General features: G+C 36.3%; 2 protein-coding genes across 2 annotated transcripts; both read left to right on the top strand.

Moving 5' to 3' along the window:
- Positions 1–229: 229 nt before the first annotated feature.
- Positions 230–6,522, top strand: LOC107093456 (tumor necrosis factor ligand superfamily member 13B-like). Its single transcript, XM_015388508.1, has 6 exons — positions 230–415; positions 541–628; positions 2,929–2,985; positions 3,070–3,182; positions 3,266–3,410; positions 5,847–6,522. Exons 1-6 carry the CDS (start codon positions 230–232, stop codon positions 5,960–5,962), a joined length of 705 nt encoding a protein of 234 aa, XP_015243994.1. The 3' UTR covers positions 5,963–6,522.
- Positions 6,523–7,873: 1,351 nt separating this feature from the next.
- On the top strand, positions 7,874–9,955 carry LOC107093455 (leucine-rich repeat-containing protein 32-like). Its single transcript, XM_015388506.1, has 2 exons — positions 7,874–7,960; positions 8,068–9,955. The coding sequence occupies exons 1-2, from the start codon at positions 7,874–7,876 to the stop codon at positions 9,931–9,933; spliced, it is 1,953 nt and encodes a 650-aa protein (XP_015243992.1). The 3' UTR covers positions 9,934–9,955.
- Positions 9,956–12,886: the final 2,931 nt, after the last annotated feature.

The following is a 12,886-nucleotide window of genomic DNA, read 5'->3' on the forward strand; positions in this document are numbered from 1 at the left end:
ATGATGCTGTGCAAGCGAGGGCTTTGTCTTTATTAAAATGTGGCTTTTTATGTTGTCTGAGAGTTTCAAAACACGCTGTAATTTCACCAGTGTTTAAATGAGTTCCATCTCTAAGAGGACAGTTCCTCATTTAGAAACTCATTTTGAAACTGCAGGTTTCCGGCGTGCACTGATGTGCGACCTCACCCCTTTGAGTAGCTGGAGGAACATCCAGTCAGCAGGTCTTATTATGCTCTATAACGCTTTATTCTCACTAACGGCGATCATGTTTTGTCTTAGCCTTATCCTCGTGTACAGGGTCAGAGTTTTAGAAAGAGATCTTTACAAACTCCAAGGGGACATAAGTCAGCAATTGAATCAACAACGTTCTGAGGGAGTCCACGGGAAATTGGCCAAGATGTCTAAAACAAGTGAGGTATGTCAATGATTACGCACTATGCCGTCATCTTGGACACCATACTTCTGAGATTTATGCTATTAGTGAGCATTCAAATGGTTCTGCAATAATAAATTTTCTCTTAATGCTTTGTTTTCTCTGAGGACATGAAGCAAAGTGTTTTCCAAAGAGCTCAGAGTTCTCTGAAGAGCTTTTCTGGGAGAGTTAAAAGGGAGCAGAGCAGCTGCAGAGGTGGGTTGGAGCTTAGAACCAAATTACAAAAAAAAAAAAAACTAAAATCAGAAAACTTTGCTTATTAGTTGTGTTCTGCACTGTAAAAACTAAATAGTAAGGATTTGTCTAAAATAGTCACCGTTTGTCAGTTTATTAACTTTTAAGACATGAGTAAAGTTAGAAATGTTCAAACTGATTCACATGTCCTGCATTGTTTTCATAAAAGTAGTCATGTCTGCAGATTCTTTAAGGAACCTTCACAGATACTTTCTGATCCTTTTCATGGAAGTCACCAGATACTTCCTGGAGCTTCAGCTGAGCTTTTATGTGATTCTATGGAAAGTTTCAGAAAGCACCTGTTGAGTCACATACTGCAGCCTGGTTATAAAAAGTACATTTTTAAGATCCATGAAAGTTCTGTAAAAGTTTGAGGGAAGGCATCTGGTATTTCCCTGAGAAAATCCTAGGAAAGTATGGACATTTTTTTTTCTTTTTCTTCTGAAATAGTTTTGCTGTCAAGCTTTCATTGTTGCTATAATCTTCACATTTAAGTGAAGTTCACTCAAAGGGTCAGCTGATTTTTATTATTCTCAGTGATCTGTCAGATGTTGGCTGTTTTAGCTGACTTGAGCCATTTTAAAGGGTTCAAAGTTAAATAGTCTTTCAAATTAATTTAATTCAGTTCAATTTAGTTTATTTATATAGCACCAATTCACAACATATGTCATCTCAAGGCAATTTAGAATTCATCAGATTATCCTGTCAAATTAATTCAAAGTTTTTTATCTAAGGAAATCCAGTTGATTGCATCAACTCAATCCCTCAGACTAAGCATGCTTGTAGCGACAGTGGGAAGAAAAACTCAATTTTAACAGGAAGAAATCTCCAGCAGAACAAGACTCATTTATTAAACTTTTCCAGATTTATTAAAAAAAGACAAGAACAATATAGACATGATAATAATAAAAATAAATTTGGTAAATGGTAAATGCCCCGTAGTTATACAGTGCTTTTTCAAGTCAGACGCACAGACTGATGGTGGCAAGCTACAGTATAGCCACAGATGCTAGGAGGCTCACTAACAGCAATAAACTGGTGTCACTAGGCCCTCTGACCATCATCAGTATAATGGAATAAAAATAGGACTTTCTAATGGTATAATGCTCCATAAACCTGCATTTTTACAACATATTATATTTAATGATTCATCAGCCAAACAAGATCTCGGTTCCTACGTTGAGTGAACATAGTTTGACCTCGCTGACTGTAGGATGGATTCATTTTATTTATTTATTTATTTTGGTGTCCAGAAAAAAAAATGCCAGTAGCCTCACCAAGCATGAAGATCTGTTGCATAAATAATTATAACAATATTATAATTATTTTAACATTTTGGTGCTCAGACCTCGGCAGGAAACATTAGCCCTGACTTTTACTTTAATATGCATAATCAGGTGTATGAGAACAGGGATGTTTCCCCCCCAGGCCTGAAACTGTTGGTGGAGTGGAGATAGTTGAAGTTGGTCAGTCCATAGACTGCTGGTTTGTGAGACGACACAGGTTTGCATGAACCTGTCCATAATGAGGAAGCATGAAGAGGCAGTGGAGAGGAAAAACTCCCTTTTGGCAAGAAACCTCTGGCAGAACCAGGCTCAATATGGTGGTCTTCTGCCAGACTGGTTGAGATGAGATGGGAAAATCAGTAAGAGTCCAGCAGGAATTACACTCTGAAAGGGACAAAGTTGAAGAAGCACCATGGAAAAGAAGATGGAGCTTAGCTACCATGGTGGAGAAGGGGATGAAGGTGGGTTCAAACGAGATAATCTGATTAAAAATCAGACATACCTCAACCACTGCTTGCGATTGGCTGGGTAGCAGACTGAGTCGTGGATTTGAAGACCTTTTAAGATGAACTGTGGATGTGTCAGAGGCAGGTTTAGTTTCTTCAGTTGAACTTCCACCTAGGCTTCATAAAACATTTCACTCATTTGAGCACATCAAGCTTTCCTAAAAAAACAAATAAAAAAACAAACATCTAAAATTTCAACAGTACTTTATAAGTATTATAAATAAACTCCATGGAAATTCAGAACATGTCCAAAAGTTTAATATTTTTCAAAGCAAAATACTTTTTAGAAAAATTGAGCGTTATAAAGTCCAGTTATCTGACTATTACTAACTTTATTCATGTATATGTTGAGATGTTAGATTTTAGAGATGTTGGGCTTTACAGTGTAATCTGGTGGTAGTGGGATCAGTAAGGATATCTGCAGAGTTAATAGAATTAAAGCATGATGTTTGTCCACCTCTCCTGCCAGCTCCCACATCATTCCTGCAGTTAAGAGCAATCGCTAGCAAACAACCAGACAGAAGAGGTAAAACTAACTTCAAAAATTTGGCCTCGGCCCTGCTCCTTTCTGCCATTATTTTGAATAAATGTGTCTTTCCTTTTCCCCCAGGAAATATAACGGTGATCCCCTGGACTGTTTCTGCGCAGCGAGGAAATACAATTTCACAGAGAGAAAATAGGATCGTTGTCCAAGAAGATGGTTATTACTTGGTGTTTGGACAAGTATTGTATCATTCTAAATCCAGCGTAACTAAGTTGATATTGCGTATGATTTGTTCCAAGCTAATGTTCTTCTCAACTCGCAGGTTTTGTTTGAAAGTCAAAGCACAGTTATGGGTCATGTCATTCAAAGCTGGAGCTCTACTGAGGCAGAGACCAGACCTGTAGAGCTCTTGCGTTGCCTGCAGGATATAAAAGAGGGAGCTGAGGACAATACATGCTACACAGCAGGTCAGAGCCACAACTGCTGCATTTAAACATCATTAAGCATTACTATGATTTATAAAAACTGATAAATTGGGTTGGTCTGACATTTAGTCGAAATGTATTTATTAGTACATTTAAAACCTTTATTCCCACTGACCAAAGTGCTTTACACAAAGTAGAACACAAAGAATCCCAATAAACCCTGAACCATAAATAGTTACAAGAAAACTAAATGACCCAATCAACTAGAATTAAAACCAAGCAAACCAAATGACTTTAAAGCATGGATATCAAATGATCGGATGATTTTCTGCAAATGGCTAACTGGTAATACTCTACTGTAAAAGGGAACCACTGAGCTTTCCAAAATGTCAGAATGCCCCAAATATGACCGAATCACAAGTCTGATACTTCTTGTAAAGTCACAATCTTATGGCAAGATATCAACCATTTAATTCTTTCTGTTTATATTGTGAAAAAAAATAAAATATATATATATATATATATATATATATATATATATATATCTTTTTACTGACCATAGCTCTTTTCAGATGTTTTCAGATTTTATTTTCATTCCCACTTTTAGGGACTTCTTGACACAAGAAAAAAAAAAAAAAAAACAATATATATATAAATATATATATATTTTTTTTCCATGAAAAAATGTATCCTTATTGAAATAAAAATAACAATGTGGATTGTAAGACCCAATGAGGAGGTTTAGGTTCTTTCCAAAGTTCTTTAATATAATATGATCTAAATTTAAATATCCTTTTGCTTCAGATGTTAAACAAAATCACACCTTAAAAGAGCTTCCTGTTCATTCAAAGAGTAAAATCAGTAAAACTGTACAGAAACTAAAAGTTTTGCTGCTAGAAAAAGCTATCTCAAATATTATAACCCCAAGCAATTCTTCAGTTGGAAACAAGGAAACCATGATGGGAGTCAATTTAAACCTAATCCAGATGAAATATTTATTAAAGGAGTCTTGCTCTGGCTACATGGCGCTTTACAGCCTAGAACTAAGTCAGGAAGAAAGGCAATCGTTTGTATTTAGAGGAGGAATTATACCTAAAAAGGTGTCTTAGATGTTCAATTTGATTTAGGGTGAAATGAGTTATGAATCAAATTAAATCTACATATTTTAAAATGCTATTATTCAAACTTTTATTTTCCAAGTACAATCTTAGATCAGGAAACCTTGAAACCTTGAAATTAAAATTAAACATGCCTAAAATAACGTCCCTAATACTTTTAGGGACGTTATTTTAGGCATGTTTAATTTTAATTCTTACCTGCAGGAGCGTAACTTTAATCATAGAAGTTATGTTTTAATATCAAAGTAAGGAATCGGAAAATGGAGCATGCTATGTTTATATATTACAATTGTCTGCTATTTTAATTCTAGCAACTAAACAGGCAAGAAACCTTTACCTATAAAATGGAAGCTATTCCTTTAACCTGTACTTTTGTAGGTCTGTGTGCATCAGCTTCTCTCTCAGCACTCCCTCACATGTTAACTAGCTGTACTGAAATGTGGGGAATAATAACAAATAGTCCCAAAATGGGCAAATGGGGTCACTAAACAATTTAATGTGTGTTGAAATGCATATCTTCAAACATACATCCTCCCATGTAGCCTCTGTTTGGAACGAGTCCATGTCAGACCAACAGTAATATGATATATTTGGGTAAAATGACAGAAATATAAACAAATGTCTTATTCAAAAAGGTAAAGTTGCTGTTGTATCTATAAAAGAATCCAGAAAGAGTTAAAAATATGCACAGAGACGGTTTGTGGTTAAGTTATAAAATTCAAAGGTTCTCACTAAATACACAGCAAAAACTTATTAAAAATAAGTAGATTTCTTAGAATAAGTGTTTTACCCCTAGTTTAAAAAGTTAATATCACAATTAACCACTCCAGTGGGTATTATTTTCCTTTAAAATAAGATAGTTTGATATTAAGCACTTGAAATAAGATAATGGGTTATTTTTCTTGTTTTCAACAAAAATCATCTTATTCCTTATTCCTTCCCTGCTTAAACCAAGGGGAAAATAACATATTTTAAAAAAGACGTACTCATAGTTTTAATTTCTGCAATGTAAAGCACACATTGAATACATATATACATATATATCATAAAAAATGCAAGGTAGATCATTTTAGTTTTAAAGATATAGTTTTAAGTGTGATGATCAAGTTTAAGGAACTTATTTTAACCAAAAACAGAAATGTATATTTTGAATTACATTGAACTTTTGAACTATAAGAAAAAAGCAGGTCCCCGCAATATTCAAAGAATTTTTCCAGACTAATTAGGTTGAAATGATACGTCTGGTTTTTTTTATCTTTTTTTTTTTCTTCCAGAAAAAAACGGAAATTACAAAAAATATATAAAAAGTATTTTTGGATTTAATTCATACGAATGGTTTCATATTTATACTTTCTTACAGGCACTGTGCACTTGCTACGGGGAGAAGAGCTGGAAATGGTGATCCCTGTTCGGCCATCTGCACTCATCTCTCTTGAGGCTGACTCAACATTTTTTGGTGTCATAAAGCTCAACTGAAAAAAGCCCAAGTGAATAAATATCGTTGCTGCAGGAAGTGGGAAGCTGACACTGAACTGTGTGAAGGGATTGTGATAAACCGCTATCAGCAACAGGAAAACAGCTGGATACATTTACGTGTACTGAAAGCTGACCGTTTACTGATAGTAAGGAAGTGTAAAAAGCTTTACAGTGAGGTTATCTCTATGGAAGAATTAGCCGAGCCTTTAACTTCAGCAACTGTCTAGTGTAAAGAGAAAAAAAGAACTGTTTCCATATGTGAGATCAGATTTGACAATGTTTTGAAAATATGGAGAGGGGAATTGTTGACAACGTTTGATTATTCAGCCCTGAATGCTTTCTCCTGTTCTGCTGTCCACGCACATTGTCCATTTAGAATAACTGTAATGAATGGAGGAATGCTGATTGTGTGTCTCTGTAACATTTTCTTTATTGATGTCATCATATTTTCTTTATTTACAGTAACCTAATTTCAAAGGATGCATTAAGCTGTGCACTTTGATGAGGTTCACAGGGTCTTACTGTAAAACGAGATGCAGGCCCGCAGCACCACAGACCTTCCTACATACGTTACAACAGAAATGTCATGATTTTCTACATATTCATCCTTTGTTCTACCCCAACCCCACCTGGAGTTAAACCAGTAAGACAAAACTTGTCTTCCATTTGGAAGCGCTCAATCCTTGTTAGAGAGTTGATAAGACTTGGCTAACCTCTAATTAATAAATATCTGCTCTACATATTGCAAATGTTATTGTATCATTGTGCACAATTTCAGTGTAGGAAATGATTGTTTAATATGAAATCATCTTTTTTTTGTCATAGTTCCTGCCATCATGCATGCACCCTATTCCCTCTAGATGAAACAATTCAAACATTATCTCTTCAGATTAAATAGAATATCGTTTTGCTATATTCTAACCAGGTTGGCGCCGTGAAAAGGTTGCAATTAAGCTTGGGGGCTCAAAGAATCCATACTTAGATGCAGTTCTTCAAACTTTTTGTATTTGTTTCACCTTATGCTTGTGCTTACTGTGTGTTGTGGTAAAATATATGGGTCAAATAAGAAAGTAGAGATAAAAAACCAAAGATAAATAAAAAACTAAAGTATAAAAGACAATTACTACTCATCATGGGGTGTTTTCCCTGAAATGTCAGGAAAGTGTTCAGTGTGAAATTAAAATTCTGTAATAAAAGAAAAAAAAAACTTGATGGATACCTACACCTTTTTTTTACTGATAATCAAATAAAAAAAATATTATTATCCTTTAAAATGTCTATTTTAAGCCTTTTTCCCTGTTTAGTTTCCTCCCCTGCTGTTCTTTTTTTGTCTGACCAGGTCCTTTCATCACTCTATTTCAGAGCGTCCCTTTATACCTCACCGGTCCTTCCTGCTCCACCAACGCGTTGTCTGTTTATTTGTTCCTCTTCTCTATTTTAGGACTGATTTCCGTTTTCCAGGGACTTTGACAGGAACAAATAAATGTATAAATTTATAGTGCTTTGTAAAGCTTTTTCCTGGTTGAAACAAAATTGCTCAATGCACTGTAAATACTACAATGTCTCAAAAAATTAAAGATGTTTGTATAAAACCACTTTATGTCATTTTCATGCTTATTGTTTAACCTTTTTAAATGTGTTTATTGTATCTTAATTGCAAAAAACTGACAAAAATGTGAGGATTTATGTTGGAAGTACATTTATATATATATATCCACTGAGTTTACTTTATAAATGTTTTCCTCCATTTTATTAAAAAGTGACATGACTCCATCTAAAAATAGTTGCCACATCGTCCCTATCTGGCATCCACAGCTGTTTACCCTCTTCTTTTTTTTCATGAAGCATGGCTATAAGAGGTGGCGTGTCTGCGCACTAACAACAGCAGTAGTACAGCATAGCAGAGCAGACATGGTTAGACATATATTCTCTAATCTCATACTTGTCTGGTCAATCACCTATGGTCTGTACAGACCTGGATGGACTCATCATTCAAAGGTAGGCACAATGGCAATCCTTAAAAGGGATGCTTTTAGTTCAACCTCATGCTTTATTTGGGTTATGTAAGTTATTTTAGCCATGATTAATGTTCATCTCATTTCAAGAAGCAGTCCTGGAATAACCAGAACCTCTCTTCTGTCCCTCTGGATCTGGATGTGAGGCTTCGAAGGCTCAATCTATCAAATAACTTCATCACACAGCTACATGCGCTTGCTCTGCCATACTTGGAGCAGCTTGACCTGAGCGGCAACCAGCTGGATCTGATCTCGGAGGGGGCTTTTGGAAACCTGGCCCGGCTCGAGCACTTGAATTTGTCCAGGAATCGATTGAGCGTTAGCCTTGGAAGCAACAGCAAAGCCCTCGGATCCCTTGGCAGACTCAGGAGTTTGGACATATCGATGAACGGCTTGAGTAATAGTGCTGCAGAACTATTACTGAGAAACAAGTCTTCTCTTGATCAACTTAAGATGACTGGAAATGTTTTGATAAAACTGTCACCCAGCATGTTTGGAGAAAGTAAAGGCATAACGAATCTTATTATTGAAGATAATCTGATATCAGAAATAGAAAAGCAGACATTTGAACCACTGAGCCGATTAGAGTCGCTCAACTTGGCGAGAAATAATCTTGCATCTATCTGTGATTTTACTCTCCATCAGGTGAAGTATTTGAATCTCAGCAGAAATTCATTGGAGTTCTTTGTTACTTGTGAGGATGCTGCATTGTACAGCCTAGAGGTTCTTGACCTCAGCCACAACAAGCTGTTATACTTTCCAATTCTACCAAAACTGAATAAACTGAAGCATCTTTACTTGCAGAATAATTTGCTTGGTGCTCTGGGTTCAGAGGCTGTGATGGTTACTGAAGTGAATTCTCTTTATCAGGACATTATGAAGCAGAGAATACATAGAAAGAATTATCTACATGCAAACTGGAGGCTAATGCCACTGGCTTACATTGACCTGAGCTTTAACCACTTCACTTCTTTTCCTCTTGAGACACTAAGCTTGCTCTTCTCTTTAGAAACACTGAATTTCAGTCATAACTGTTTGCAACACATAAACTGGGACATTAGGAATTATCATAATCAGAGTCAAGTTCGTCAGATTCGTTTTCCTTCCTTAAAGTGCCTTGACTTGCAGAAGAACAGTCTCACCAGTGTTTCCCCGTTTTTCCTCAAGGCACTCCCTCAAATCGACACGCTAAATCTGCAGGAAAACCAAGTGCAACCATGTGGTTTTTTGATGAAATCTCTTCCAAAAATATTCGATCTCAATTCTTCCTGCGTTGCATTTGGACAGTTAAAAACTCTTAAACACCTCAATCTTAGAGAAAATGATATAAAGATACTTCCGCCAACCTCCTTTCAGGGAACATCTCTGATTTCCTTGAATCTTGCCAAAAACAATCACATGGTTATAGGCGAGGCGGCGCTGGAGGGTGTGCAAGCAACATTACAGTCGTTGATTATCAGTGAGATAAGCATGAACAGTTCAGGTCTATCTTTACCCTGCATGCCCGCACTGACCAACCTGAACATATCAAACAACAGACTCAATAAAACACCTGGCAGCTTAGCTTGCTCCTCTCTAAAAGTAATCGATGTAAGAAACAATGCTTTTACAAGCCTAAACTGCTCTTTGCTTCAGACTCTATCCTTAAACCAGACTGCAATGTTTATCAGCGGGAATAAGTTCAACTGCTGCGACAGCAGATGGCTGACTGTCTTAAATGAGATGATGGTTAGACTGCCTGACATCAACCAGACCGAATGCTTTACCCAACTGAGGAACTTGACCTTCCCAGAATACCTAGAACACCCTTCATCTTACTGTTCTTTTAAAAGAGATGGTCAGGAAATCCATTTTGGACAGATTATCATAATAGTGTTATTTTTGATTGTTTTGTTATCAATGCTCATTGGTTTTAGCAGAAAGCTTTGTTGCTCTCAGAGATCTTTTATGGTATGATATCCTAGACTGTCTATTTCTACACAGCCTGTATTCATCACTGGATAAAGTGTAATAAATGATGTTTTGAGCTTTGTTTATATTTGGTGGAACAATTAAAATACACACAGCATTAATTATGTAAATAAATAAAGCTGCAGAAAAAAAATATTTTTCTAAACCCAATAAAAAAACTTCTGACCTAAGTCTTAATGTACTCTTCTCTGGACTTTATTGGTCAAGCTTATTTAAACTGGCTGGTATATTGGAGCTGACAAAACTGTTAACCACAGTCCATCTATTTGAATGTTTTTTAGTATTTTGCCATTTCAGAAGCCTGATCTCAATTAAAATCAGTTGATGTTTCCAAACCTCTTCTTGGGCAGCCAAGAGTTATTGTAAGCTGCGCAGCAACACATTTCATCGTTAAATCTGTAAGTGGTCATTTTGGTAAAAAGTGAGTTATGTTTACAGCAGTGTTTGCATTTATTAGGCTTTGATTGAAGGAACATAACATCTTTTGATCCATAACCAAAAGATAGATTTAGTTTTAGATTTAATGGTTACATTAAAGCATTTCATGTCAGATTGAGCATTATTTTGTTGCCAATGGTGCTGGGGGACCAGAGGCTTCTATACTCAACAAAAATATAAAAGTAATATTTTTAGTTTTGCTCCCATTTCTATCTGATTAACTCAAAGATGTTAAACGTTTTCTACATACATATTATCACCAGCTCAGAGTAGAGTCAGAGTAGAGTTGTTGCTCCTTCATTTCGAAAGGAGCTAGCTCAGGTGACTCGGTCATCTTTTTCGGATGCCTCCTGGTTGCATCCCTCAGGAGGTGTTCCAGGCATGACCCATTGGGAGGAGGGCTTGTGGAAGGCCCAGGACACGCTGGAGGGACTATGTCTCTGAGCTGGCCTGGTGTCGACTCAGGGGCCCCCAAGAGCAGCTGGAGGAATTGTCTGTGGATCGGGAAGTCTGGGCATTTTTGCCCATTTTGCCATTTTCAATGATAAAACTGCACCTTTCAGCGTGGCCTTTTATTCTGTGCAGGCTAAGGCAAAACAGGCATTAAAATAATTTTGGCATCCTGTACCAGAGGAACTAGCTGTGCTACGTCTGCTGACTTGTAGCAAAAGGCGGTATGGAAGAAAGCTGACATCCTGTCCTTAGTTTTTGTCAAATAGTGCCCAAGTTGCAAGAGTCCATCCTGATTACTAATAAGCCAATAACAGAATAAGCTGTTTAACCAGTAAACTGAACTTGGATACTCAAACCGCAAATTAAATTTCTTTACAAATGTGGCGCTATTTCAAAAAGAAATTTTTTTTTCCCCACAGTAAAAGAATTTATAAAAATATATATATATATACTATTACATTTGTAAAAGCCATTTGTATTAGAGTCCTTATTTATCGCTTTGGCCTTTTTTTTTTTTTTTATCATTTTACCATGTACAAAACACCTGCTTCACATAAAACTCTAAATTACTAAGATGAATCCCCTATGATAAGTGAAAGTTAACTTCTGGCTGTAACTTTATTAACTATTCACAAATAAATCCACACTCAAAACCAAATTGGACAACAAACTAGATTTCCTGATAACTCCTGGGAGTTTCACTCTGCTTGAACCGGAAAAGTGTCTGAAAAACAATTTTCCTTTTTGTTTTAAGGCAGCAAAGACTTCTTGTGCAATTTGGCTCTTAATGCTAAAGCTTTCCACACATCTTTACAAAACCTGTCACTTTACATCATCTCCTCATGATTAAAATCAAAACCCATGTTCCCAAGTTGTCTTGAAGTCCCAAAGAATATCATCAGAAGAAAAAGCAAACAACACTTTCAGTATGAACCCTTCCTAAAATGACTTACAGATCTCTGCGAACACCAAACAGTCTTTATTTAAGAGTTATAATCTAGTTTACAGATTACAGATAAATCCCATTAGGTTGGTAGAGAATCAGTTTTCTGTGAATTCCAATTTCTATGTTTTTAGCTCACCAGCTGTACCTGCTTAAGATCCATGAAATACTGCAGTTTTCAGAAATGTACGATTGTGTTGAAATGCCAAGTCTTTGCTTTTTTTGTGAGGAGAGAAAAAAATAAAATATCATTAATCATTTCAAAGCTGTTTGCACCTTTAATGTGACAATTATCCTGTAAAGCTTAGTGGAATAAAAACATCTGTTAACAGTCAAAATGTTCCTGTCTACATAACTTTGCACACACTTAAATCGTATTTAAAGCATTCACTCATCTCATGTTCAGAAACAAGCTTCCTAGAACTACACAGCCTTTTGAAAAAGGACTTAAAACTCGATTTTTTTCCACATTTTGCCACAACCTTATCACAATAAAACATATGTGCTTTCAGAAATTCTTTCTCAAAAAATATCTTAGAAATTTGGCATGTATTTTGCAGGTTTTCCCACTTGTATTTGCCTTTCACAAGCCTGTAAAGTTAACCTTTAAGAAGCTGATCTGATTTTCACTCTTAACTTGTATAAACTGCACCTGACTGAACACATTATCTGTAAAACAAACAAAAAAAGATCCCTGGCCAGAGAGCTGTGTATAGGCTAGAAAGGGATAATATAGTAGACCTGCACAATGCTGGGATTGGGCCACAGAAAAATGAGTAAGCAGATAGTGAGAAGGCAACAATTATAGGAAAATGGAAGAAGTTAAGAACTGACAATCTCCCTTGTTTTGGGGCTTTGTGCACCATGTTTCCTAGTGGGGGAATCATTGATCAAGAGGAAGGTGAGGGATCAGTGCCAAACTACTAAAAGGAGACCGGTCAATGACCAGAAGAGTACTCAGACAACAGTCTCAGCGAAGACCATTAGTAACTCTCTACTGCAATGGATTAAAATCCCACAGTGCATTCAAGGTCCACCTGCTCAAACCAACACATTGTCTGGAGTTTGCTAATAACCATCTGGATGATCCCAGCAAGGAATGAT

The sequence above is a fragment of the Cyprinodon variegatus genome, unplaced genomic scaffold (genome assembly GCF_000732505.1).
Source record: "Cyprinodon variegatus isolate N-32 unplaced genomic scaffold, C_variegatus-1.0 Scaffold425, whole genome shotgun sequence".
Lineage (NCBI taxonomy): Eukaryota > Metazoa > Chordata > Actinopteri > Cyprinodontiformes > Cyprinodontidae > Cyprinodon > Cyprinodon variegatus.

Bases quoted from the DNA above. Each gene is read 5' to 3' on its own strand.
- LOC107093456 (XM_015388508.1), top strand. From the start codon at position 230: ATGCTCTATAACGCTTTATTCTCACTAACGGCGATCATGTTTTGTCTT. The intron at 416-540 runs GTATGTCAATGA...GTTTTCTCTGAG, and splicing joins AGATGTCTAAAACAAGTGAG to GACATGAAGCAAAGTGTTTT. The intron at 3,411-5,846 runs GTCAGAGCCACA...ACTTTCTTACAG, and splicing joins CAATACATGCTACACAGCAG to GCACTGTGCACTTGCTACGG.
- LOC107093455 (XM_015388506.1), top strand. From the start codon at position 7,874: ATGGTTAGACATATATTCTCTAATCTCATACTTGTCTGGTCAATCACC. The intron at 7,961-8,067 runs GTAGGCACAATG...TCTCATTTCAAG, and splicing joins GATGGACTCATCATTCAAAG to AAGCAGTCCTGGAATAACCA.